The 25,536-nt window shown below is 38.0% G+C and overlaps 1 protein-coding gene across 9 annotated transcripts in view; it reads left to right on the top strand.

Annotated features, from left to right (window-relative positions):
• The first annotated feature begins 6,424 nt into the window (after positions 1-6,424).
• Positions 6,425-25,536, top strand: part of UBR5 (ubiquitin protein ligase E3 component n-recognin 5) — a 192,032-nt gene continuing 172,920 nt past the window's right edge. For all 9 annotated transcript variants that reach the window (XM_069081109.1, XM_069081110.1, XM_069081116.1 and 6 more), the window contains exon 1: positions 6,425-6,553. In XM_069081109.1, the coding sequence (XP_068937210.1) occupies positions 6,492-6,553 (62 nt within the window). In that variant the 5' untranslated portion in view covers positions 6,425-6,491. The remainder of the gene's footprint in view (positions 6,554-25,536) is intronic.

The raw sequence follows: 25,536 nt of genomic DNA on the forward strand, positions 1-25,536 counted from the left end.
TCCTGAAAACGAAGTTGATAGCAGAGCTTACTAGTAGCTGGGCTTGGGTAGGAATGACTTGTGTACTTTTTTAAACTTATTTTTCTTGTGTGTGTATGTGTTTTCTTTTGCAACGTGGCTAACATGGAAATATGTTTTGCATGGCTTCACTTGTATAATTGATATCATATTGCTTGCCTTCTGAAGGGGTGGGGGAGGGTCAGGATAGAGGAAGAGAATTTTGTACTCAAAATTTTCAAAACTGGATGTTAATTTTTTTAACGTGTAATTGGGAAATATTTAACAAAATAAAAAAATATATATATTGGAAAAAGAAAGAAAGGAGTGACTTGCTTGACCTGGCCTATCAGTAAAGACTCAGCCATTAAGATATTGTGTCCCATAAGCAAGTGAGCAATATATCCTTGCTATGACACTTAGAGGTGAATCTGTTGGGAAGAATATTTTGTAGCCACTACTATAAATTTGAATGCACTTTACTCAAGGATCAAGGTGTAGGGGGTGGGAGTGGGAGGGAAATGTGCCTCAAGTCAATAGCATTAGAAAGACATCTCAGCCCCTCAAAGATATCCCTAGATCTGCAATAGGGAGATGCAGCTTAGGGGTCCTCAGTAGCCAGTGAGAATGTAAATTGGGATAAAGTCCCCAAAAGCCTACATGTGATACATTGTATTTATCTAAGTGGCACAATGGGTACAATGCAGGACCTGGAATCAGTATGATTTGAGTTCAAACTTGTCCTCAGACACTTGATATCTGTGTGACCCTGGGCAAATAACCTAACCTCTCCATAGCTCAGTTTGCTAGTTTCTGATATGAGGATTAATAGTACCTACCTTTCAGGTTTGTTGTGAGGATTAAATAAGATACTATTTGAAAAGTGCTTTGTAAATTCTTGGGGCAAGCTAGGAGGCCCAGTAGACAGAATGCCAGGCCTGTAGTCTGGAGGACCTGAGTTCAAATACTGCCTCAGATATTTACCTATGACCCCGGACAAGTCACTTAACCCTGAAGGAAATGACAAACCACTCCCTGTATGTTTGCCAAGAAAACCCAAATGGGGTCAGGAAGAGTCAGACACAACTGAAAATGAGCACACTTGCAAATATCAAAGAACTATATGAATGTTATCTATGGTTATTATCTACTTTTTATACATACATGTTTATATTTATTCTCTTTATACTTATGCTGTGTATATTTATATATGTCCTTGTTGTCTCTCTCATTAGAATGGAGGCTTCCTGAGACCAGGGATTATTTCATTCTTTGTACTTGTATCTGTAGCATCTTACACTTACTTGATACAATTTTTAGAACCCTGTTGAGGAAGAGGATATTGAAAAAAATCATTGTTGCACCAGAATATTAGGAGATAATACAATTCAACAAATATTTATTAAGTGGCTATTATGTGCAAAAATATTGAATCAGGTTCTAAGATACCAAAATTTAAAACTCCCTATCCTCAAGGAGCTTAAATTCCAAGGAGAATGCATTCTTCAGTAATTTAGCATCCTACCCTAGATCAGGACCTCTCCTCTGGATATAAACAGACTTCTAACTGGTCCCTATGCCTCTAGTCTCCTTCCTCTGAGTTTTTCCTAAGTATAGAGTTAAAAAAAAATCATGCCAATAAACAGGTCTGACGAAGTTACTCCCCTGTTCAGAAACCTTCAGTGGCTCCCCACTGCCTTGAAGATAAAATACAAATGCCTCATTCCAGAATCTAAGGTGCTTTACAATCTGGTTCTAACAACTCTTCAGTCTTGCCTCATATTACTTTTCTTCACACATTGTACTTGCAGGACAAACAGATCTGTTAGTTATTTCCTAAACTCAATATTATCCCCATTTCCTTTTTTTTTATCCAGAACTGTAATTTTCATTTGTCAGAAACCGCTAGTGAGGAAACTCTCCTTATTAATGAAGTCCAACTGCTCTGTAAGTTAGAAAGCTACATATCTTGCCTGGGATCACATAGCTAGTATGTATGTGTCAGAAGCAGGATCCAGGTTTTCTTGACTCAGAGGCTGGCTCAGTGCAGACCATGACCCCTATACTGGTTTCACCCTCCTTTCTTTCCCATTATTTACCCATTCATGAACCAGTTTGATTCTACAATGTCCTCTTCTTTCAAATCCCTTTCTCTGTTTTCTTATTACCCTGTCCAGCTTTTGAGTACTCCTAGCATCTATTGCTGTTGTTTCTATTCATTCACTGTTGAATGAAGTTGGAGAGAATCATAAAATCATGTCTATTACAAGTTTATGTTACATAATATCAACTGGTCTCCAGCTTTTGCAAGGAAATCTATTTACATCTTCTTAATTAATTCATGATCCCACTCACCACACTGACTTTTTTCAACCCTCCTATGGCTCTTCTCCCTTCACCTTCTCAGTTTAGAACCTTGCTTCAGAATTCACTAAAGAAATTGAGGCAATTCATCAAGAGTTCCTTCTTTTCCCATCCTCCTCTTTTTACATTACTCAAATATCTTCATGATTGGAATATTGCAATAGGCAATAGGTTGGTCTCTTCAACTCCTATCCCTCCTTCACTCAGCTATCAAGATAATCTGAAAACCCATGCCTAACCATGATTCAGTAAATTTCAGTGGCTTCTTATTGGTCAAATATAAAATGCTCTCTTTGGTTTTTAAAGCCCTTTACAACCTGGTTCCTTCCTATCTTTCCAGTCTTCTTATAGTTTACTCCCCTCTAAAGTCTGATGACTGGCCTTCTAGCTTTCCCTCATACAGGACGCTCTCTCTTGATTGTGTATTTTCACTGGCTATACTCCATGCCTAGAATGCTCTTTCTTTTCACTCCCACTTCTTGGCCTCCTTCAAGTTTTAGCTAAAATCTCACCTTCTACAAGAATCCTTTCCCAGTCCTTAATAGGCTGAAATTACTTCTAAGTTATTCTGTTCATAGCTCGTTTGAACATAGTCCTTTGCATACTGTCTCCTCCCATTAGATTGGGAGTTTCTAAAGGGCCAGGGACTGTTTTTTATTTTTTTTTTTTTGCCTTCCTTTGCATCCCCAGCACTTAGCACAGTGCCTGGCACAAAATAATATATGGTGTAATAAATGCTTGTTGACCCGACTGGACATATGAGGCTGCCAAACTGCCTTGCTAGTTGAATCCTTAAGGCTTCGGAAATTTTTAGTTTTTCTATTGGGAGTGCCAACAAGGGGTAAAATTTAGAACTAGTTGCATACCACTTTCAGTGTTATGGAAATAGACCAACATCCTAGACTCAGTTCACATGGGCTTTACAGAACAGCTGTCTGAAATACTTTTTGGACCTAAAGTAATCTGGGTCAGTGTTGGAAGTGGTGACCTATGAAAGTGTCCTATTACTAGTCCCACGTGGTATTTAGATTATCCTGCCTTATGTAGAATTTTTGATATCCATGTTTTGCTGAAAATCTTTTCAATTAGGCCTTTGAAAAAGGTACAATAAAGTTTTATAAAGCAACCAAAGTTAACAGGATAATAGTTTAGGATACACATTTTTATTTTATTTTATTTTTTTAAGCAATTGGGGTTAAGTAACTTGGCTCAAGGTTACACGGCCAGTTAATTTCTGGGTGTGGTGCTGAGTGTCTGAGCCCAGGATTCGATCTCCAGGTCGTCCCAACACTGGAACTGGTGCTCTTACTTGCTGAGCCACCTGGCCACCCCTAGGATATACATTTTAAAGTATCTCACTAGAGCTCAGGATTCATGTTTTCTAATACAGCCACTTTTGAGGTTTGGGACCTGACCTACCTCTTTTATCCCTTTATAATACCATTTTCAGTGGGAAAATTTATGTTACTTCTGTTTAAATAATTTCCAATTCATAAATTTTTTATGAGTCATTTACTCTTTATTTGCTGTACAAAGACTTTAATGATTTTAACATTTATCCATTAATTTTTTTTCCATGTGGCATGTAATTCAAAACTTTTTATCAATCCTTTGAAGGTTAGGACAGACATTTATTTTAATATGAAAAAGGATTACCAGAGTTTTGGCCATGCCTGCCATCCATGGAGGGAATGCTTAGTAGGAGTTGTCCTGAGAATATTTTTTGGTGCCAAGACTCACTGGATGAGGGCTTGGAAGAATGAGGAGCCCTCTTACTGTAGAAGGTAAGTAATAGAGCAGGTAACATCCCCATTGTAAGCTTTTTGAGGGCAAAAATTGTTTCATTTTGTATTCTACTCCTCCAGTGCCTAGCACAGTACCTGGAAATCAGCCAATCAACTGCCATTTATGAAATTCCTACCATAGTGAGCTCTTAATAATTGATTGGACATGGGTAGTGCCAGAGCCTTGACTAGGAATTAACTAGGACAAGGGTCCCCAACCATGCCCTCATATAAGTATAGGAACACTGACCTTGTTTTTTGTTTTTAAAATTTTTTTGAAAATTTTATTATTTTTATCCTTCTTTTCTTTTTAAATTTTGAGTTCCAAATTCTCTTCCTACCCACCACTTCCCCACTTACTAAGAAGGCAAGCAATATATCGATTATACATGTGAAATCATGCAAAACATTCCACACTGAAAAAAATGCAAGAAAGATTAAGTGAGTAAAATCTACTTCCATTTGTACTCAGTTTATCAGTTCTCTTTCTGGGGGTGGACAACATTTTTCTTTATGAGTCCTTTAGAACTGTCTTAGATCACTGTCTTGATCGGAGAAGTCAAGTTTTTCATAACTGATCATTATTACAATTGTTACTATGCACCATAATCTGTTCTTCTCATTTCACTTTGCATCAGTTTCACCCAAGTCTTGCCACCTTTTTCTGAAACCACTCCCCTCCTGATGTCTCACAGAACAATAGTACTCCACCACAATCATGCCACAATTTGGTCAGCCATCCCTCAATTTATTGGCATCCCCTCGTAGTCAGATTCTTTGTCACCACAAAAATAGCTGCTTTAAATATTTTTGTACATACAGGTCCTTTACTTTTTCTCTCTTTGGGATACAGACGTAGTAGTGGTACTGCTGGGTCAAAGGGTAGGCATAGCATAAAATTCTTTTTAAAGTTTTCATTTGGGGAGGACATTAGAGTGTAAAATGAAAAAGCTAGAGGCATAATTGTATAGTGGAATAAGAAGCCTGGAGCTAGGAAACCTGGATTCTAGTCATGGCTGCGTTCATCTCTCTGGGCCCCAGCTTTTTCATTTGTGAAATTAGATTAAATTGGACTAAAGGATCCCTACCGTTCAAAGTATAAATTTCTCTAATTCTAGTTCCTATGATCTTTAGGTCCCCAGAAAACCTTCCCCATCTTGCTTATCATAATAAGTTTTTCCTCCTTTAACTGTTTGCACACGTTCACTTTAAATAAAACAGCACGTCAAGAAAAAGAGATAAAAGCCCCACAGTTCTTAAAATAATTAGGGTTGCTCCAGGGAAATCAAGGAGAAAACATGTTAACAGGCCCCACCTCTGCGCTTCCCACCCGGGGATACCCTTTCGCACTCCCTCTCGTACTCTCACCCAGGCCACTCTGGGCTCTTCCCTTCTCCTCCCTCCTCCCCTATAACACGTGCTCTGGCCAAAATGCTTGCTCCCTATCGTCCCACACGGGAAAGCTAGGTAGGGCGGAGAGATATCCAGACCAATCCCCCTGGTTCTTACAGCTTCGTGGCCTTCCAGTGCGGCGCCAACCAATCAGCAAAGCCGTAACGTGAATTGCCCCCGTCCTCTTTCTTTCTCCCCTCCCTCTCTCCCCCCTCCCCCCCGCCTGCCCGTCTCCTCCCTCCTCCCCCCTCCCCCGCCCCTCGGAAGCGGAGCCTGCGAGAGGGAGAAACTGGGGCAGAAGTGAAGATGGCGGCGGCGGTGTTGGTGGCGGTAGCGGCGTCTCGCCTGTGAGCGCGGTGCGGACTCATCTCCCTTCCCACCTTACCCCCCACGCCCGACCCCCCCGTCCGCCGCCCCTCTCCTGCCCCGGCGTCCCGGTAGCCCAGTCCCTCCCAGCACGTCTCTGGGCTACCTCCTCAAGCCCTCCCGGCTCCCGACGCCCGCCTGCCCGCCCGCCCAGCCGCGGCCCCGATCTCGTCCTCGTCCTCGTCCTCATCCTCCCGCCTCCTCCTCCCGCACCCCCACTTCGCCCCCTCCCCGGCTCTCCGTCCTCTTCCCTCCTCCTCCCTCCTCTCCCCCTCCCTCCTCCTCGTCTTCCTCCTCGTCCTCCTCCCCCCTCGGCGTAGGGGGAGCTGCTGGCGGGTGGCTTGTCCGCCTGCTCGTCCGTCCGCCCGCCAGCCGGGCCGGCCGGCCCCGCACACACAGCCCGGAGCGGGGCGGGGGGGGGGGGGGCGGGGGGACGAGGGCGAGGGGGGGGGGGGGAGAGCCGGGGAGGGGGCGGGGGGGGGGTGCGGGGGGGGGGGGGGGGTGGGTTTTGTGGGGGGGGGGGGGGGGGGGACGGGTTAGCGCGAGGGAGGTGGGGTGTCCTAGGGAGGAGGACGAGGAGGAAGCACCATGACGTCCATCCATTTCGTCGTTCACCCGCTGCCGGGCACCGAGGACCAGCTCAATGACAGGTAAGGGGGACGGGGGGGGGGTGACCCCCCCAACTTACCCTTCCCATCCCCCCTAGCCCTCCCATCTCCTCTTTCTCGGAGGTGGGACAGTGCGGCGCCACGGGGCCCGAGGGTGCTGGGAGTGGGCTGGTGGGCTGTGTTTTTTGGGGGGGGGGGACGTGGGGAGGGGAGATTGTAGGTGTCTGACTCCCTCTTCCTCCTCTTCCTCCTCCTCTTCCTGCCTCTCGTATTTAGGCCCTGTCCAGGGTAAACTTATGGTCCTGGGGAAGGAGAGAGGATTTGGGGAGGGGGAGGTGAGGGGAGAGGGAACCGAGGGGCTTATTCCATTCCTTCCTCGGGAATCGTGATGTACAGGAGAGAGGGGAGCGACCCAAGCAGCCCTTTTCTCCAGGAGGAGTAGGTTGTAATTACTGCCGGGCCCAGGCCCGAGGAATCCATATTAGTCAAAGTTGAATTGAGACAGACAATGCGGATGGGGGATGGTGGAGGTGAAAAGGGAGGGAAGGTGACCGAGGAGTCCGGGCCTCGGGGTGGCGGTGGGGGGTGGAGGGGCTGGGGGAAGCGTGCCCTGGGTCTCTGGGTGGCCTGGATCCTGGGGCCAGATTGCCATCCGAAGGAGGGAGAGTGTAGGCTTTGGCCCACTACGGGAAAGGGGTGTAGCCCATTCGCAGTTTGGGGGAGGGGGGAGTACTAGTGGGGGGGGTTGGACAGGGGGAAACGCCATGATTATGATTATGATTATTTAATTTGAGCCCCTGCTGTGGCGAGGCATGCCGATCCAGGGAGGGGGTCGAATCCAAGCCAAGAGGGAAAAAGAGGTGGAGGTGGTAGCACATCCCGAAATGGGTAGGCAGGCCCATTATCACCCTCTCCGGCCGGCCAGCCTTTTGATGTTCGCTTTCTCTCTGTCTCTGACTCTGTTTCTCTCTGTCTCTCTTTCTCTCTGTCTCTCTCTCTCGTCTGTCTGTCTGTCTCTCTGTCTCTCTGTTTCTCTCTCTCTCTGTCTCTGACTCTCCCCAACATCATAGGGGGAGGGGTTTCCCCAGTTGTAAAACAGCAGAAGAAAATATACCTTGGTATAGTTAGTAAGAACTCTTTATCTATTACTGCTTTTCTTAATCCCAGAGAAGGGTTTGTGGGGTTAGTTACATATTATTTTGTTTTTAAAAATTGGAACGTGTTTGGATTTCCTTTTTATTTTTTTTGCTCCCCATGGCCTAGTAGATAAGATACAGAATTGCTGGGCTGCACATTCACTTTGAATCTAGAAACACCAGGATAAGTTCCTTCACTGTTGCAACAGAGGCTCGGAAAAGGTTGAGAAGAGGCCTCCATTAAATCCTGTCTTAGGTCCAACCATGGGCTGTGTTTACAGGATCAGAAAGTATGTCAATTTAAGCTTTCCCCCGTTTGCGTGCTAGACCCTAAATATACTTGTTCAGGCCTTGGAAGAGAGTTGGGGAGTTACATGTAATTTTTGCCGGTGACCCGGTGACACAATTCGCATGACGCCCTGTTTGTCATGCGCCTCCCGGAGGGAGGAAGAGGCCTGCCTAACTTGCTGCTAAGAGATTGGCCTTCATTCTCTGTGTATGTATGTAAGCACTTCTAGTGTGTCCAGTAGCAGTTATTCAGTTAGAGGGCAAGATGTTTCATTTCTTAGGTAAAAATCTGTCCAATTTTGCTGAAGCCATGTTATTGTTGGTTTGTTTTTTCGTTTTTTTAAGGTTATGGTAGGAGATGAGTTAGCTACATGGAGTTGTCGGAACTTTCTTCCCAAGTTGCTTATTTTGATTTCTTCATTTCTTTCAGTGGTCCATATTTTAAATGTCACAGTACCAAGAAGCTTTTAAAGCTCCAAAGGTGCTTGGCAAATTTAGATAGTTTCTGTAAAATCAAGCCACTTGATAGCTGTAAGATTACCCTCTAACTCTTCTGTACTTTTAATATGTCTTTTACATATAAAGTCTGAACCAAGGAGAGTGGTGAAATGGATGTTTTCTTGTATATATCCTAATTTGTATGTTCCAAGAATTTTGATTCTGCTGTTTTTCATGGAAAAACTTTAAATCAGCTTCTCAATTTTTTATAGGAGCAGGTCTTTAAGGTCTTTTGTTTCTTTTTATATATGTGAAAAATATATAAATATGGATCTTGTTTTGTTAAGATAATTGTTACTATTAGTATGTCTAAGTAATAAATTTTTAAAAAAGGGTTAAATATAATGCTGAGTATAGAAAATTACATCACATACAAAGAATTGTGTGATTAAAAAGGAAAGTAGATGTAATTTAAAGCATAGAATATTTGTATTACATTATTTACAGTCTGCATGTTAAAGACATACAGTGCTATAAGTCGCATTTTTGAAAGCCTTAGGTAATAGTTATGGAAATGTCTTCCTGTGAATATTTTCTTTTCAGTTGTTAACCTTTGGGATTGCAGTCATATATATAGTGCAGTTTTGAAGTATTTAACTTTGGTGGGGAAGGTGTAGAGAAGGTGAAAAAGACATTTGACTATTTCTGGCAAGTTAGAACCAAACATTTTATTGTGGCATTGCTTGATAAAAGCTAGCACTTTAAGTATAAAGACTTATGTCTTGTGAATTCTTTTGAATTAAAAGGAAGCTCTAAAACAAATTTTTGAGTTCACTTAGCGATAGCTATAGAAAAGACCAGTCATTGATCATAATTATTCTATTACTGTGGACCTTGATTCTGTAGAGTGAACATGGCATTAATAGTCACAGATACGAAATTCTACATTGGTGTTTTGGGTGGAGATGTGTATCTTTTTAAAAATAGCAAATTTTTATTTCTACATTGTAAAACAGCAAGGTTAGAGCCAATCATCTAATGAAAACTTTCTGGATCCTTCTCACACTTGCTATCTTTGCTTCAATCATGTGGCCTTATATTTGTTTACAAATACATATTCTATGGAGATACATATAAGTGAGGTATTTTGCTTGGTCTATTCTGAAATTTCAATAATTGAAAACAATGAATAAGGAAAATTATGCCAGAATTTTTTTTCTTTATTCATTTTTTTTTTTTACATATTTAAACGATAACTTGCACCAACGAAGTTCCATGGCAAATTTGATAAAGACTGCCCTATAAAATACCAGGCCACCTCCTTGTCACTTGCACCTGGTGGTTAATTGAGAGTGTGTTTTGGGATGAATTTAAGTCCATCCTCTGGAATGAGGATGCTTATACTGATAACCTGTGATGCTTTGAAACTTTTCAGTCAACAAGCATTTATTAAGCCCTTACTATGTACCAATTATTGGCACAACAAAAATGTGCCAGGAACTGTGGTAAATGCTGGTGATACAAAGAAAGGTAGAAATAGAGTTCCTGCCCTCAAGGAGTTCACATTGTAATGGTGGAGACACACGAAAATAGCTTAAGTAAATCCTTGGGTTAGAGGTGGGATGGGGAAGAGAACTGGTTGTGAACTGTTTATGTTCTTAAGCAGAGGAAGCAGGTACTTCTAGGTATTTATTTGATGCCTTGAATTAGATAGACTTTTCTCTAATTTATTGCTTTAAAGCTGTGTTCTTAAAAACCTTGGTCAAGAACAAATGGTAACTTTTTTTTTTTTGGCCTTTTGGAGGGCAGTTGGGGTTAAGTAACTTGCCCAACGTTACACAGTTAGTTTTTTTGTGTGAGTATTAAGTGTCTGAGGCTGGACCGAACTCCAGGGATCCTCTTGACTCCAGGGCCGGCGCTTTTACTCACTGCACCATCTAGCCACCCCTAACAAATGGTAACTTTTAAGAGAAGCGTTCAGATGTCTAAGGTGGAAATTCAGAGGAATAATTAGTTTTTGCTTATCAAGCTTGAATAAAGTATAGATTGATGTAATAAACTATAAGTGTAATAAATAAGCACTTCAGAGATTATCTAGTCCAACCTCATCATTTCACAGATGTGTAAATTGAGGTCCAAAGAGATTGACTTGCATAAGATCATAAGCCAGTCTTGATTGGCCAAATCAGGACTAGGAACCAATTCCAAACCCAATCTAGTGTTCTTGCCAACAAGTGCCTCTTTTTTGGAGTATTTCTACATGATCCTAGACTTCTTATTCAGTTCTCTATAACAGTTTTGTAATTTAATCAGTGAGTTAGGGATTAGATTTATATAATCCTTTACTTGATGAATGGGATGAGGTGTGGAAGTATAGGAGGAGGGGTAAAGTATTTTTCTGTGGCTGGGTTAAGAGCAAAGATAATTTGTTTAAGGAATGCTGTTGATATCTTGGATAGTGGCACATGCTGAAGCTCTTAAATCATTTAGAACTATTGTAACAAACATGATGAAATTTCTATTTGAAATACTACATGAAAAGTGATGTTTTTTTTTGGGCAGCAGAATTCTGCTGTTAATTCTAATTTTTAGAATAATTCATAAAATAAACTTTTAAAAAGCACTCTTTTAGGATCACAAGATTACATAGATTTAGAATCAAAAGGGATTAGAGGTCATCTAACCCAAATTTAGGAATAAGGAAACACCAGACTTCAAGGCACTTTGCCCAAGGTTAAGTGGCAGATCTGAGATTTGAACTCACGTCCTCTGATTCCAAATTCAGCAAACCCTCTTTTCCCAGTGCTCTACAATGCCTTAGTGTTTGGTATAGAATAGAATTTAGTTGTTTTTTAAAGGTGGATTAGAACTGGAGTATATCCAAAGGCTTTAATTACAGAAGTTTGAAAGTGACCTTGTTTTATCAGTGAGTTTCACTTGTAAGATACTTTTACAAGGACTCCCTAATAATTTTTGTATAAATAGTATAAACAGTATACACTTATGAAAATATGTTTCTAGTAACATACTCAAGTACACTGAAATGATAGCAGGTAGTATATTCATTTTTACAAATAGAACAGGAGCCCCAAGAGACTTTATAGGATTGTCATTTTTAGGCCCGAGTCCCCTTGCTGTTGCTAGCTCAATTTCAAATGTAGTACAAGGACTTAAAATCCAGAATTACATTGTAAAAAACCAGCATAGGTAATTTAAGATTTTAAGTTACTGACAAGGTAAGGGGGCCTTAATTTCCAAACAATCTAGGGCAAAATGTGTCATTGCTCTTTTTTCAGTTTAACTTGCCAAAATCTAAGTTAAGATGTTGCCTTTTTTCTGTTAGTAAATGAAAATATTGACACTTCAGTTAGTGCCTTAACAGTGATTTTAGGGGTCGTGGTAGAAAATATGAAACTTGGAGGAAAAAATAAAGGAAGAAATTACTTTAAATGGTTATTTCAAATATTTAGAACATTACATCACCCAAATGAAAAATACTTTCACGTCTGAAAAAGTTCCCAGTTCTGTATACTATACTAATTGTTATTACATCCACTGCAAGGGAATTAAAACAATGCAGTATAATAATTTTTATTTTAGTATCTGTTCTTCTGAGAAGAACTTGGAGTTTGGACATGCTACTGCGTGTCACTTGTTTAGGTAAGTTAATTCTACTCTTGATGCCCAGGCTGTATTAAAATAAAAAAGGGTGTGATATGTAGCTTATTATGGGCAGCTTTGCACATAGTAAATGTGTAGTTATTATTGGCAATGGATAGAGAGCACTGAGCCTGGAGTCAGGAAGACTGAATTCAAATCTGGTCTCAGATTCTTACTAGCTGTGTGTCCCTGGGCAAATCACTTAACCCTTTTTTGCCTCAATTTCCTCATTTGTAAAATGAGCTGGAGAAGGAAATGGCAAACTACTCTAGTATGTTTGCCAGGAAAATGCCAAATTGTGGTCACAGAGAGTCAGACATGACAAAATAGGTAGTAGCCAGTAAGAAAGACAAGTATTTCAGTAAGGATGATAAAAATGAACGTGTGATTTTAATTGTTGCTCAATGTGATATGCTCTTCCAAAAGGGGGCCCAATAGAATTTAATTTGTGGTATTTTGGTATGGAAAGATATTGATAAATTAGAGCAAGTTCAAGAGGGCTCAGAAATTAAGGAAAGTTGGTCAGAAGAAAGGTTAAAAAACAAGTGTTGGCTGTGTAATTTATAAATTGAAAAAAAAAACAACAAATCCAGGTCAGTTTTGTAAATCAAAACAATGACTGAAGGTAACCTAAAGAGTGTAAATGTTAATAAAAAGGTGTAAACAAAACTGAGTGAGTATTAATAAAGTACAGAAGGGTATGACTAGGAGTAATGGGATGAAATTAAGAAAGAAAAAATTCCTGACCTAACGATTAGGTTAGGGTATAGTCTCCAAAGGGAAGTTTAGTCACTTGAGACTGTTTTGAACTACATTGAAGGGAACCATGTAGTTTATATTTAAGGGAATACTTTTTGCATTGGTAGTAGAATAATCTTAAGTTGCAGTCAATTTTTGAACAAGAGAACTTTTTTTTTTAACTTAATATCTCATTATAGTCATGTCCTATACCAACTTGATAAATTGAAGTATGACTAAATAAAATACCCTTCCATCCTGGGGCTCCACTTATTTCTTCTAAACTGGGGGTTTATTTGGGTTAGTTTTTGAAAATAGCCTTTTGAGGGTGGGGGGCAGCAAAGAAATAGTTCTTGTTCTAGACTACCTAGAGGAGGTTATAGAATCTCAACTCAGGATTGTCATTGGTAAAATGAGGGTTGTTGGATTGGATATTTTCTAACATTCCTTTAGGGTCTATGTTTCTATGAACATTCATTTGGTTCAAATGTGATCTACTGAAGAAGAAAGGTAAAGGATTATTGGAAAGCTTCTTGAAGTTTCTCGATCTCAGCTTTTGTGATTTTCTACAGGTTTTCCTCCTGTATTCTCACATCCCCAACTGGATTTATTTTTCTGAAAGTTTTAACATTAGTGTGTATTATTAGCAGTTACTTATAATGATGGTTCAGGACAGGAGACTTGAAAGAAGTGATGCTTTGTGGAGCACATTCAGTGGTAAGAGTAAATCAAGTGGAAAGCTTTTAAAATAATTCATATTTATCTTTGATGATTAGGTCAGTAAAAAGTTGGTTTTGTTATAAAACTGGACTTTGGTGTAAATTGCACATGTTTTCTTAAATTTAAAGAGAAATTTATTTTATTCTTATTTTTAATAGAATTATTTAGTAGCAATAGATTCATAGAAATGTTGGCAAATTTGTAGTTAATGCACTTGAAGCATCTTCACATATTTAAGCTATATTATTAGATATCGAGATTGTCAATATTTAAGTATTTGTTAGTTTTACTTTGAAAAGAACCTTAATTGAGTTACTGATGTAATTTCTTGCCATATTAAAATGATTTCAGCTTTTATAGATGTCAATATTCTTGTTATAATAAAATGCTAAGAATAAAATATATATATATAATTGTTATATATAAAATGTTATAATAAAATGCTTTTATCAGCAAATAGAGCACCCTTTTTTTAAAAATGAGATTTTTCTTGATAATGATTCTTGTTTGATTTGAAAGAGTGAACTTTTACAAATATAGTAAAAGGAAAAAATTTAGAATTTCAGTGAGAATCTGAATTGCTAGACATACATTTTACCAGTATCCAACAAAGTACTATAGCTTGAATGCTTTAACAATAATTTCTCTACCCCTTCTCCTTAAGCATCATCTAATCGATCTTGTGGATATAAAGGTTAAAGCGGGGTAAATAGGGACATGATTTTACAACATAATATTTTAAGAATTTGATGTTTTCCTTAATTATATATGGTTCAGAAATCTGTTAGTTTTGAATTTTTCTATTTTCTTTTGTAAGATGTAGCCCATTCTGTGGTGGATTTAAACTAAATCAGATTTCCAGATTTTCTCAAGAGCAAACCAAAACCCCAGAGGCTGCTTTTGTACTTAATAGGTACAGAATTTGTGAGGGCATTTTCCCAAGTTAATTTGCTTTGCCGCTGGCACTTAAAACATTACAATTTGAAAAATTGCCTGTAGTAGGCCCTAACTGCAGTGATTTATTAGTCTTTAAGAAAAGAACAAACTTTCAGATTGTGGAAAAAGTTAAAAATTGAGCTGACAAGTAGAGAAATTATCATTGAACTATTTAAATGTCTAAATATTGAAATTAGTTACAGATAACTAAGGATTGCAGATTTTTCACTGAAAAAGACTGAGGGATGTGCTTTGCATGTACTTGATCTTGTATATGTCAACTATCTTTGTTTCCATGAATTCTCTCTGACCTTTCCTTTTGTGTGAAATGGGAATAATACTTGTACTGTCTAACTTACAGGGTGGTTGTGAAGAAAGCTATTTGTAAACTATGAATTACTACACAAATGTGAACAACTGTAAATCTTGAACAGTGATTGCTTTGTTTTATCCCTTAGTTCAACAACATATATTTGGGAAAAGTCGAGGGGAGAAATAGAGGAAAACATGTTTTTTTAGTTTTTAAGGATGGTGACCTTGGGTTTTATTGTTGCTCTTTCTGGAAGAGTGGAAAGCTATTTTATTGTTCTTCTGTGGTTTCCAAAAGAAGGTACATGATTTCACATTGCAGTTGTCTTCTCCATCACAACCACATGTCCTAAGTAATGAGTTGCTAGAATACACTGACACTAAGGCAGAAGAATAGGGGGTAACATATATGTACATGTACACAAATGTACATGTGTATGTACAGTTTGTTCATATGTATTCTGTAGTAATGACATATTGGTGTATTTATCATACAGTGGAAAGTGTTTTTTTTTATTACCTACCTGTTCCCCCTTTCCATATTCAATTTGCAAATGCCTATTGATGGCTCTGTGTTTAAGGTTCCTACTTAGTGTTAGTGAACTTATTAATGTGCACATTTTTCCATTTTGGGAAGAAAAGGACAAGAATCTTTAACTTAAAAAAAAGTTGTACCTTTGTAACTTTCATGAGTGAAGTTAATGCTAATGCAAGTTGCCCTTTTTGGTTTTCCCCAATACTTTATTTTTCCCAACAGGCTTTTAAGTTTTCAAAGATTTCTATTTTAATTTGGGTAATAATAACGCTTTCCTTTTGTCCATTTTAGGACAATGGTAGCTAATTTTGGGAGGGGGAACTTCTGATAGGGGAAATGGAATTATTAAACTGATTTTATGAGAGTCAATATCTGAATACTGTTGGAAAATATAATAATTTTAAAAATTTGGACTTGTGCATTTTGGAGAGGTTGCTACTCTTAATTGCCAAAGCATGGGGTTTCTTTGTAGTGTTAAAATGACTTAAACACATTGCTTTGCTTTATTGATGACAGCAGATAGTGTAAGACCATGTGCGCAAGTGGTTTCTCTGGTTTTAAACTATTTGCAAATTGATGTTGTATCACATTGAACCACTATAAACATAAAGTCTGTTGCTAAAAGTGTCAGGTCTATTTTTTCTTCTCCATAAGTATCTTTTGAAACTCTGTATGAGTTAACACCCTGATTGTAGGGCATAAATCAAAGACATTGGACCATGAAGCTTTTTATCAGCCTAGTTCTGAGTATAGGGAAAAACAGGGTAAAATGTAAATTGGAGTGTAGAGTAGAATGTAAATGACTGGGGTATGGAAGGAGTAGATGCTTTCATCTGTTCATAGATGAAACTGATTAATGTGAGGAAGAAGTGAGCTTGTAGGTTTCCTTACCTGTCCTTTTGTAAGTTTTCCTATTGGTCACATAGTTGAATCAGTGAAGTGTGGAAAAAAGAAACTTCATCTGCTGCCTCTTATATAGTTGTAATAGAAAACAGTGGCTGGGGTAATCTTTACATTTCCTACTTGCTGATAAAAGTTTAGATTTATGAGGATTAGAGATGCTGTCAGCAGCCACGTGTTTATGTTCATATGTAAGTAGGCATCTGTGTGTAATAGAAGACCTGTAATGAATAAGAGTGTTGACCTGAGTCAGGAAGACTTGAGTTTGAATACTGCCTCTGACACTTGATAGCATGTGACCCTGGACAAGTCACCCTCTTTTCAGTCTCAGTTTCTAAATCTTTAAAATGGGCATAATAGCACTTATCTCACAGGGTTGTTTTGAGGATCTCAAAGACCTCTAAAAGTGCTATTTAAATACTAGTTATTGTAACCTGAGTGAAGATGGCTTGTTGAAGCCTTTGGTTTTGAATAAGGTTTTTTGTTTGCAAAAAAAAAAAAAATACCAGGATAAAGAGCTAAGAGGCACTGGGGGTGATTGAAGAGTAGGTCTTGAAGTCAAGAAACTAAATCTAGTTTTAGATCTCATTAGACCACTTACTGGCGAGGTTACCCAGGCAAGACACTAGAGTTAGTCTCTTTGCTTTAGGCCAGAAGTGTCAAACTCATCCCCGAAAAACTCAGGCATCTGGTAAAACTCCTGATTAGGGCCTGAAGCAGATTAAAATGTAATTATTGGGAAATGCTTAATAAAATAAATAAAATTACAATACAATATCATAATGTAAGTTTGAGATTTTCTAAGTCACTATATGTGGCCAGCTGGAATCTTTTTTGAATTTCACACCATTACTTTATGCAAACTCTCTTAGACTTAAGTTGCAGAAAAGGTGTTCCTATGCTTTAGTACTAGGTGTTTCCTTCCTAGGAATTACCTAGTTCAGTCTCTTTGCATCCCTAAAGAGCAATTTAAGATGTAGCTGAGAATATCTTATTCCTTTTGGAAGTGTGGATTGCATCCAAAGGTCCAGTGCTGAGTAGCTTAATGTTATTTAAGTGTGTGTTTGGGACAGTAGTAGGAGATGGGAGAAGTACTTGGGGAGATTTCTGTAGGACTGTCTTCTCTTTTTTCCTCAGTATTTATTGACAGAGATTAACCGTGCATGTACCTGAGATCTATAGCTGCTAGGGGACCCTAACTGGCATATAGCCAGTAGTGTATGAAGCCACAGTTGCCAAGTTGTCTTATCAATTCTTCTTAGTAGTATTATCTTTATTTAAAATATTTATTCCTCATAGTAAAATCAGCAAATATTTCTAAACTATTTTAATATTCATGTTACGGTTTTTAATTGTAGAATTCTAGTTCAGATTTACCCAAAACAACTTATTCACAGAAACTCTATACATATCAGAATTTAGGTAGGCAATATGCTATATATATTTTAAAGTTTTATTTGATCATTTTTGTGTGCACCTCTGTTGGGTGTAAACTCTATGGGATAAATCTTTTAAGTCTGAGTTGTAGATCTGTATCAATCAGGAGAGTTTTCAGTGTAGGAATTCTCCATACTGATGAAATCACTGGTCCAGACCAATAGCTTTGGGAGGGGAGGAGTATCACTGTCAAAAGCATTTTCAGCCCTTTCTCGTTTGCCACTCCACACAGTCATGAATAGGATTTAGAGGGCTTTCTGGATAGAGTGCTAGACTTGGAAATTAGGAAAGATATTGTACTACCTTTGACATTTACTAGCTGTGTTGAGATGGGCATATGATTTAATTTCTCTGATCCTTCTTTTTCTGCTCTCTAAAATAAGTGTACAAAAGGCTTTGTAAACTTTATAGTGCTTAAATATAATATCACTTTTATCTTGTCCTTTCTGTCTTCATTTTAAGTTGACTCATTATAAATTCTTACACCTCACTTACACCTCACTAAGGTAAGGTCACACTTATGTCTTTACTATCAGCTAGTTGGTGACAGTTGAAGTAGTTAGACCACAGAAGGGGGCCTAGTGTCTAGAGGATTCTACTCCCTGCTAGGCTATTCTCTAGTGCAGGCAGATCACTTAATCTCTCAGGGATACAGTTTCCTTATTTGCAAAATAATAGGGACTATATGATCTCAAAGGCCCTTTCTAGCTCTTACAGATTTTTAGTTCAAAGAATGAATAGTTCTGTGTTTGTAGACACTGTTTTATGTATACACAAGACATATGTTAAGACTGTCCTTAAGTGATTTCTTTTTGAACTCTTGGTTCAAACCTGTTCTTCCACATTTGCTTTAGTTCTAATAAGTTCTTGAGGATAGAATGTAGGATTTCCTGAAACTTCCTGGCTGCCTCTATGTTTTAGCTGGAGAGAAGCTCCTTTAGGTTGAAGTTCTAAAGGCTAATGTACTTCACTCAAGTAAAGGGGGAAAAAAAAGTAAAATTAAGCTTAGTCAAACTAGCCTTATTTTTAATTTGACTGAAGACATGTATTCATTAGGAAATTTTTATGGGGCAAAATTATTTTCATAGAAAAATTTTTTCTTAGAGGAATATGAATCTTTTCCTTTTGGTTGGCTAGGAGTTATATTTCAGCATTAGATTTTTAGTCCTTTGATTGAAGGGGTTATTTGTTTAGGTTTTAACTGCCAGGTCCATCAAGGTAATGTTTTTAATTTCATTTTTTAAATAATAATGAAAATATAGCACTTTCCCCTTATTTTCCCTTACATTGCTAAGTAGGTAAGTAATTTTATGGGTCAGTTTGGTTTTGTACATCACATAGAATTTCAGAATTTTAGAGATATCTTGGCAGCCACCTTTATCATTTTACATATGAACAAACAGACCTAAGAGAGAATTAGTAAAGATTGTTGCCTAACTAGTGTGTGTTTAAAGCTGGGACTAGAACCTAAATTAAATTAACTTTGTTTTGGGAGAAGTAGAGAGGCCATTACTTTTTCTAATTAATTAAAAAACAAAGTATTTCTAATATCTTCTCTGAACTGCAGTTGATCCTTGACTAGCCTTACTTTGTAATGTTTATTTTTCTAAGTTCTATGCTTCATTTCTTTTAGATGAAACTTGGAGTTTTATATTATTTGGAGAATTTTCGTTGTTTTTGTCTTTCAGCATTTATTGGTTCCAGTTTAGTGGTGTGCTAATAATCTATTAAATTTTTGTGTGCTAGTTCCTAGAATTATACATTATCAATGATTGATTAGCTTATTTTGGTTATAGTACTTGAGCATTAGATCAGAGTTAGGAGTTTGATCCTAGTATTTCCAGCTCTTATTCAGTAAGTGAACATCCTTGTTAATAAGGAGAAACCAGGTTGTATGAATGAATGAGTTCACATTTATCATCACTGATGGGGAAAAAGGGAGGAAAAAACCCATTGATCTATACCCCACTGGTATAATCTGTGCCCAGTAGTAGAATTGTGAATGACAGAACTTTCAAAAAATGAATTATATATAACATAAATGTATGATCTTAAAATGTTAGAACTAGAAGTTTGATATAGCTGGGCCAATGACCATATATTAGATGAAGAATATAAAATTTCTTTTATTGATATGATGATCTCATCCCTCTGTGTACACCTTCACCTCTTTAATTTATAACTTATCCATTCCCTCATATTCTACATGATTCTTATATATATTATATATAATGTGTGTATATCTTTCTTAAATATGTCGGTGTACTTATATAGATTTCTTCATAGAGGATCTATTCAGTGTTTTTTTCCAGATCTTCTAATAGTTTTGTATCCCATACTATTTGATCATTACACTTCTTTTCCAATGGGACATATTCTTGATGATGCTTTTTATACGCTTGTATGTGAGACATCAATATTGATGTGGTACATTACCAGTAAAATGGTGCCTAAACCTACTATGCATCTCTTCTTCATTGCCCTTTAGGTCATGTACAGTTTTGAATTTTTTTATTGTTTTTCCTTGCTTTGCAGCCATTCTGCATCATGGGTGAACACTGGCATTAAAAAAATGAGTGTTTACATCAGTAGCCTTAGATCATTGATTTTCCAAATTTAATTTTCCAAATATAAGCCAGTATGTTCCCTTCAATTCTCAATCTAACTCATTGTCTACATGCAGTTTCTGAGATATATGTTGATAGGCCTCAGTGGACTGCTTATAAATTTCATGTCATAGTATAAGGTATCCTTCATTAATTTGTTGTTGTGTGGGTTGTTCTCTTGATTTCTTTAAAGACCATAAATCTATTGAGAAGACTATAATTAATTTTGAGGTTTGATGCAGTTGTCACAGTGTAATTTGTAAAAGGAGCATCTGGAATATAGTCTATAGAAATTCCACTTAGATTAGGATTCTGCTGCTTAGGATAGCCCTGAATGACACTGGCAAACACATTTGGTAAATATTTTTCCTTGTTGTATCACTTGCTGGGTGGTAAAGAATTGTCAAGCAAAGTTACCCCCTGTGGTTTTATCTATAAAGCCTTCTTTGGATTCATAGGATCATGGAAGTAGAACTATAAAGACCTCAGATCATTTAGTTAAACCCTCTCATCTTATAGATGAAGAAATAGGCCTAGAGTTTAAGTAACTTGCTTAAGCCAAGGTGTCATAGGTGCTAATTAGCAGAGCTAAGATTTGAATCCTCTGAGTCGATATCCAACACTTGTTTCTCTGTGCCACACTTCCTCTCATGAATGATCTTAGCATGTGAATGGGAGATACCTTGTTAGTGGGAAAACCTTTGAAGTAGAGGCTCAGAGACCACATGCAAAACTCTCAAGTGCAACTTGAACTACATTAAAATGTAATTGAGAACTGTTTAACAAAATAAAAATATATTACAACATAGATAATGTTAATTTGTGCTTTTCTAAGCCACCATGCAGCCACTAGGATCCATTTCTACTTGACCTTGTCACCACTTCTTTAAAGAGTGCATTTTACTGTATTGACTTATGTGGGGGTAAATGGAGTTCGCTAAGCCTTAGGTACATTGTGTGATTGTCAGCATGGGAGAAAAAGAACCAAAGATGGAATAGGATATTGAGGGTAGATGGGATCATCTCGATAAGTGACTGAGAGAAGGCAGAGTGGCTCAGTTGTTACTTGCTTCTGGCTCCTCCCTAATCTTCCCCCCCCTCAGTAGAACTTAAAGGCCATTGCACTTAAATGATGACAAAGAAATGACTAATGGCAGTTGGTATCTAAGATAAATAGGAAGCTAGCTAATAAGAGAATGTATATTTGCCCTTGCTCAGTAATCTGACTTAGACTACATCCTTAGTTGCTTCAGAAACTGTGGTTTCTGATCTCCTGTCAGTAATTTGAAAGGTCATGGAAAATGGTATCATGAGGGCAGATGTCTCAGAGAAAGAGTCTGAAAATTATAGGCCAGTAAACTTGACTTCAGTTCTTTGGAAAATTCTAGAAGTCCCCATTAAACAAATCATTTGTGAATATCTGAAAAGGGAAGTAGGGATAGCTAGGTGTCTCAATCTACAGTGCCAGCCTTGAAGTCAGGAAGACTCATCTCCCTGATTTCAAATATGATTGAAGACACAAGCTGTGTGATCCTGGGCAAGTCACTTAATCCTGTTTGTCTCAGTTTCCTTATCTATAAAATGAGCTGGAGAAGGAAATGGCAAATCTCCATTATTTTTGCCAGGAAAACCTCAAATGGAGTCATGAGGAGGAGGGGAACATGACTGAAAAAACTGAACAACAAAAAAAGAAAAGAAATTGGTGATTACGAAGATTTATCAAGAACAGTTCATGATGAAATGACCTAATTTCTTTTTTTAATAAAATTGTTAAACTGGTAGACGAAAGGAATGCTATATAGTTTATCTAAATTTTAGCCAAGATTTTGACAAACTTACACTATTCTTATAGTAAAGGTGGAGATATTTGGACCAGATGATCATACGGTTAGATAGATTCCTAATTGGTCAGATGTTTGGACTCATAGTAACTGTTTATTTCATTGCCACTGTAGCAGATCTCCAGTTGAGTACTCCATGGATTCAAACTTAGTTTTATGCTTACCATTTTTATCAATGACTTGGATAAAAGACAGACGCCATGTCTGTCTAACTAACAAACTAGGCTAGAGTCAGGATCCAAAAAGATTTTAATAGGCTAGATCATTGAACTGAACCTAATGGGGGAAAACTCAGTAGGGGTAAGTATGAAGTTTTATACTTGTGTACAAAAAAAAAATCCAACTTTGCAGTACAGGGCATGGGAGGCATGGTTAGAAAGCAGTTTGTCTGAAAACTATTATACACTGCAAGCTTAGGATAAGATGGTGTGTGACAATCAAAAAGATAATGTAATTTGGGGCTTCATTGAGAGAGTTACAGCTTTCAGGAAGAGAGATAGTTCTACTTTTAACTCTGCCTTCATGAGATGTCATCTGGAATGTTCTTGTTTGGTTCTGGACACCACAGTTAAGGAAGAACATTGAGAAATTGTTGAGTATCCCAACAATTAGAATAATAAAGAGCCTTGTTTTCCTGTCCTATGAAGATCCAGTGAAGCAGTTTAGACTGGGAAATCTTCAGATATCTTTTGGGCTGTCATGTGGAAGAGGAATTAGACTCCTTCTGTTTGGCACTAGAAGGCAGAATCAGGAGCCATGGCTAGAAGTTGAAAAGGAACAAATTTAGGCTTAATGTCGGGAAACATTTCCTAACAATTATAGCTATTCAGAAGTGGAACTGTTTGCCTTCAGAGTTGGTGGGTTCCCCTCTTTGGAAGTTTTCATGCAAAAGAGTGGATAACCACTTGTTAAATATTTTGTTTATAGGTTCTACTAGATACCTATTGGGGTTTTTCCAACTCTCAAATAATGTAATTGTCTCTGTTCTAAAGAAATAATTGCAGCTACTCTTTTTTCTTTGTTTTTCAACTTGAGAATTGTCATTAGAAGCATTTTTTCTTATTTTAAAAAATTCTGAATTTAAACATCAGCTGAAATGAGCATTTGCATATGCACAGTAGTATATGGAGAATGATATGAAACTATGAATGACTTGTGTTTCTCTTTTTTTTTTAAAGCAATTGGGGTTAAGTAACTTGCTCAAGGTTACACGTCCAGTTATTTTGTGTGGGTGCTGTAGCAGCAAGCACCCCAGCGTCCCCAGGGTGGCTGCCAATACTGGTTCTTGGATCTGCTTTGATAAAGGAAAGCAACTCAAAATGGGTTAACAAGCTTACTTTAATCAGTCAAATATGTATCGTTTACCTAGTTCAGGGGGAAAAGGTCAGCACCCAGAACTTCAGAATATACAGACAGAATTATCAAGACAGAGAAACAGATCAAGTAGACAGTTTCCAAACTGTCCAACCATGGGTTCCAACATCTGGGTTTTTCAAAGCCGAGGGGGGTCTCAACAACGGCTTCCCAGAATCCAGATCAAATCACAGAACACTTCTCAAAGTGAGCCCCAAAACAAAGCTACACATCAGGGCTTATATAGCCTTCTTCTGGCTCAGAGAATGTAACAACCTTATTGACTCACTGGCCAATCAAGAAGTATCTACTGAAAAACAAGCCTCCCACCCCAGGCTCCTGGTGCACTTTAGCCTAGGGGCAGGGAAGATCTTAAAAATTTACATTCCCATTACAGGTGCCAAGTATCTGAGGCCGGGAACCAATCCCGGCTCTCCCAACGCTGGGGCTGGCACTCTTACTCACTGTGCCACCTGGCCGCCCCATACTTGTGTTTCTCTTAAGTATATAATACATCCAATGTTACTTTAAAGCAATTCTACTTGTTTATGGCCTTCTGTGCATTTCAAAAACATGTTTCAGTGACCCTCTTTGCTTTTCCTTTTTTTTTTGTCTTTTTGGCAATCACCTCGTCTTAGATCTTACAACCTCACCCCTGTTTCTCTCATCAAGAAAAAAGGAAAACAAAACCTTTACATAACACTCATACATGTTTGCATAATTAAAAAACAAAAACAACAGATTTCTATATTGGCTATATCTGAGAATGTATTTAATTTTATGGAGGTAAGAAAACAGACATAGGAATCAGTAGTTGTCTTAATCAGTGTTATAAAATTAATACCATTCATTCATGAACCTTTCTGTTCTTTTGAGTTGTCTTCTAGAATTTAATTCTTTTGAGGGTAGGGGTTTATTTTTGTCTTTTCATCTTCATAATCTTTTGTTTGGACTATTGTTGCATCTCCTAATTGGTTTTTACCTACCTCAAGTCTTTCTTTTTTCCACCTCTATACTGATGATTCACAGATCTATCTGTCCTACCCTAACCTCTCTCCTGGCCTTGATGTCCGATGCAGATGCCAAAGTGATAATCTTAAAGCAAAGACCTAACTGTGTGCTTCCTTTTGGCTTTTTAGTATCAAATGTAAAACCCTCTGTTTGGCATTTAAAGCCCTTCACAGCCTGGCTCTATAGGCTTATTATATACATATTACTCTCCTTCTTTGCTTTTCTTTTTGTATTACCTTCTATCTCTAGCCCTTTGCCTTTGCACAAGAAACTATCTGCCATGTCTGCAGTTTATTCTTTACATGCCCATGCCTTCTCCATCCTCAAAGTTGCCACTTGATCTTTCTATCCCTACTGTCATATATCCCTTCTGCCTTTTGTGGCTAACCTTAAAAAGACTATCTGTAATATGTACTTCTACTTTCTCTCCTTACTTTCTTCTTACAATTACTCCCTTTCAGTTCCATCTTCTGACCTTAGCATTATGCTGAAACTTCTCTTTCCAAAGTTACCAGTGATCTCTTTTTTTTTTAAATTAATTTGTTTAATTACTTTTAGTTTACATCATTCAGTTCCACAATCCCTTGAATTTCAAGTTTTCTTCCCCCCGTGGTGCACGCAGTCAAACATTGAATCGACAAATACCTTCACATTTAAACATTAGGTTGTAAAGGATTATAACCAATGGAATGAACAGTGGGAAAGAGGAAACAAAACAAGAAAAACAAAGAGAGCAAGTAGTTTGCTTCAATCTGCATTCACACTCTGCAGCTCTTTCTCTGGATGTGGATATCTCTTTCCATCGTGACTCTTGGAGTTGTCTTATAACCTTACATTGCTGAGAGGAGTCTAGTCTATCAAGGTTAGTCGTCTATAATTGTGTACAAATTTCTCCTGGTTTTACTCTTCTCACTCAGTATCAGTTTATGTAAGTCTCTCCAGGTTATTATGAAGTCTGTCTGCTCCTCATTTCTTATAGCACTGTAGTATTCCATTACATTCATATACCACTTGTTCAGCCATTCCCCAATTGATGGGCATCCCCTTGATTTCCAATTCTTTGCCACCACAGAAAGAGCTGCTATAAATATTTTTGTACATATGGGTCTTCCTCCCA

This window comes from Petaurus breviceps, unplaced genomic scaffold (genome assembly GCF_028583685.1).
Source record: "Petaurus breviceps papuanus isolate PSGF00001 unplaced genomic scaffold, PetGlider_PUasm1.0 98, whole genome shotgun sequence".
In the NCBI taxonomy this organism is placed as follows: domain Eukaryota; kingdom Metazoa; phylum Chordata; class Mammalia; order Diprotodontia; family Petauridae; genus Petaurus; species Petaurus breviceps.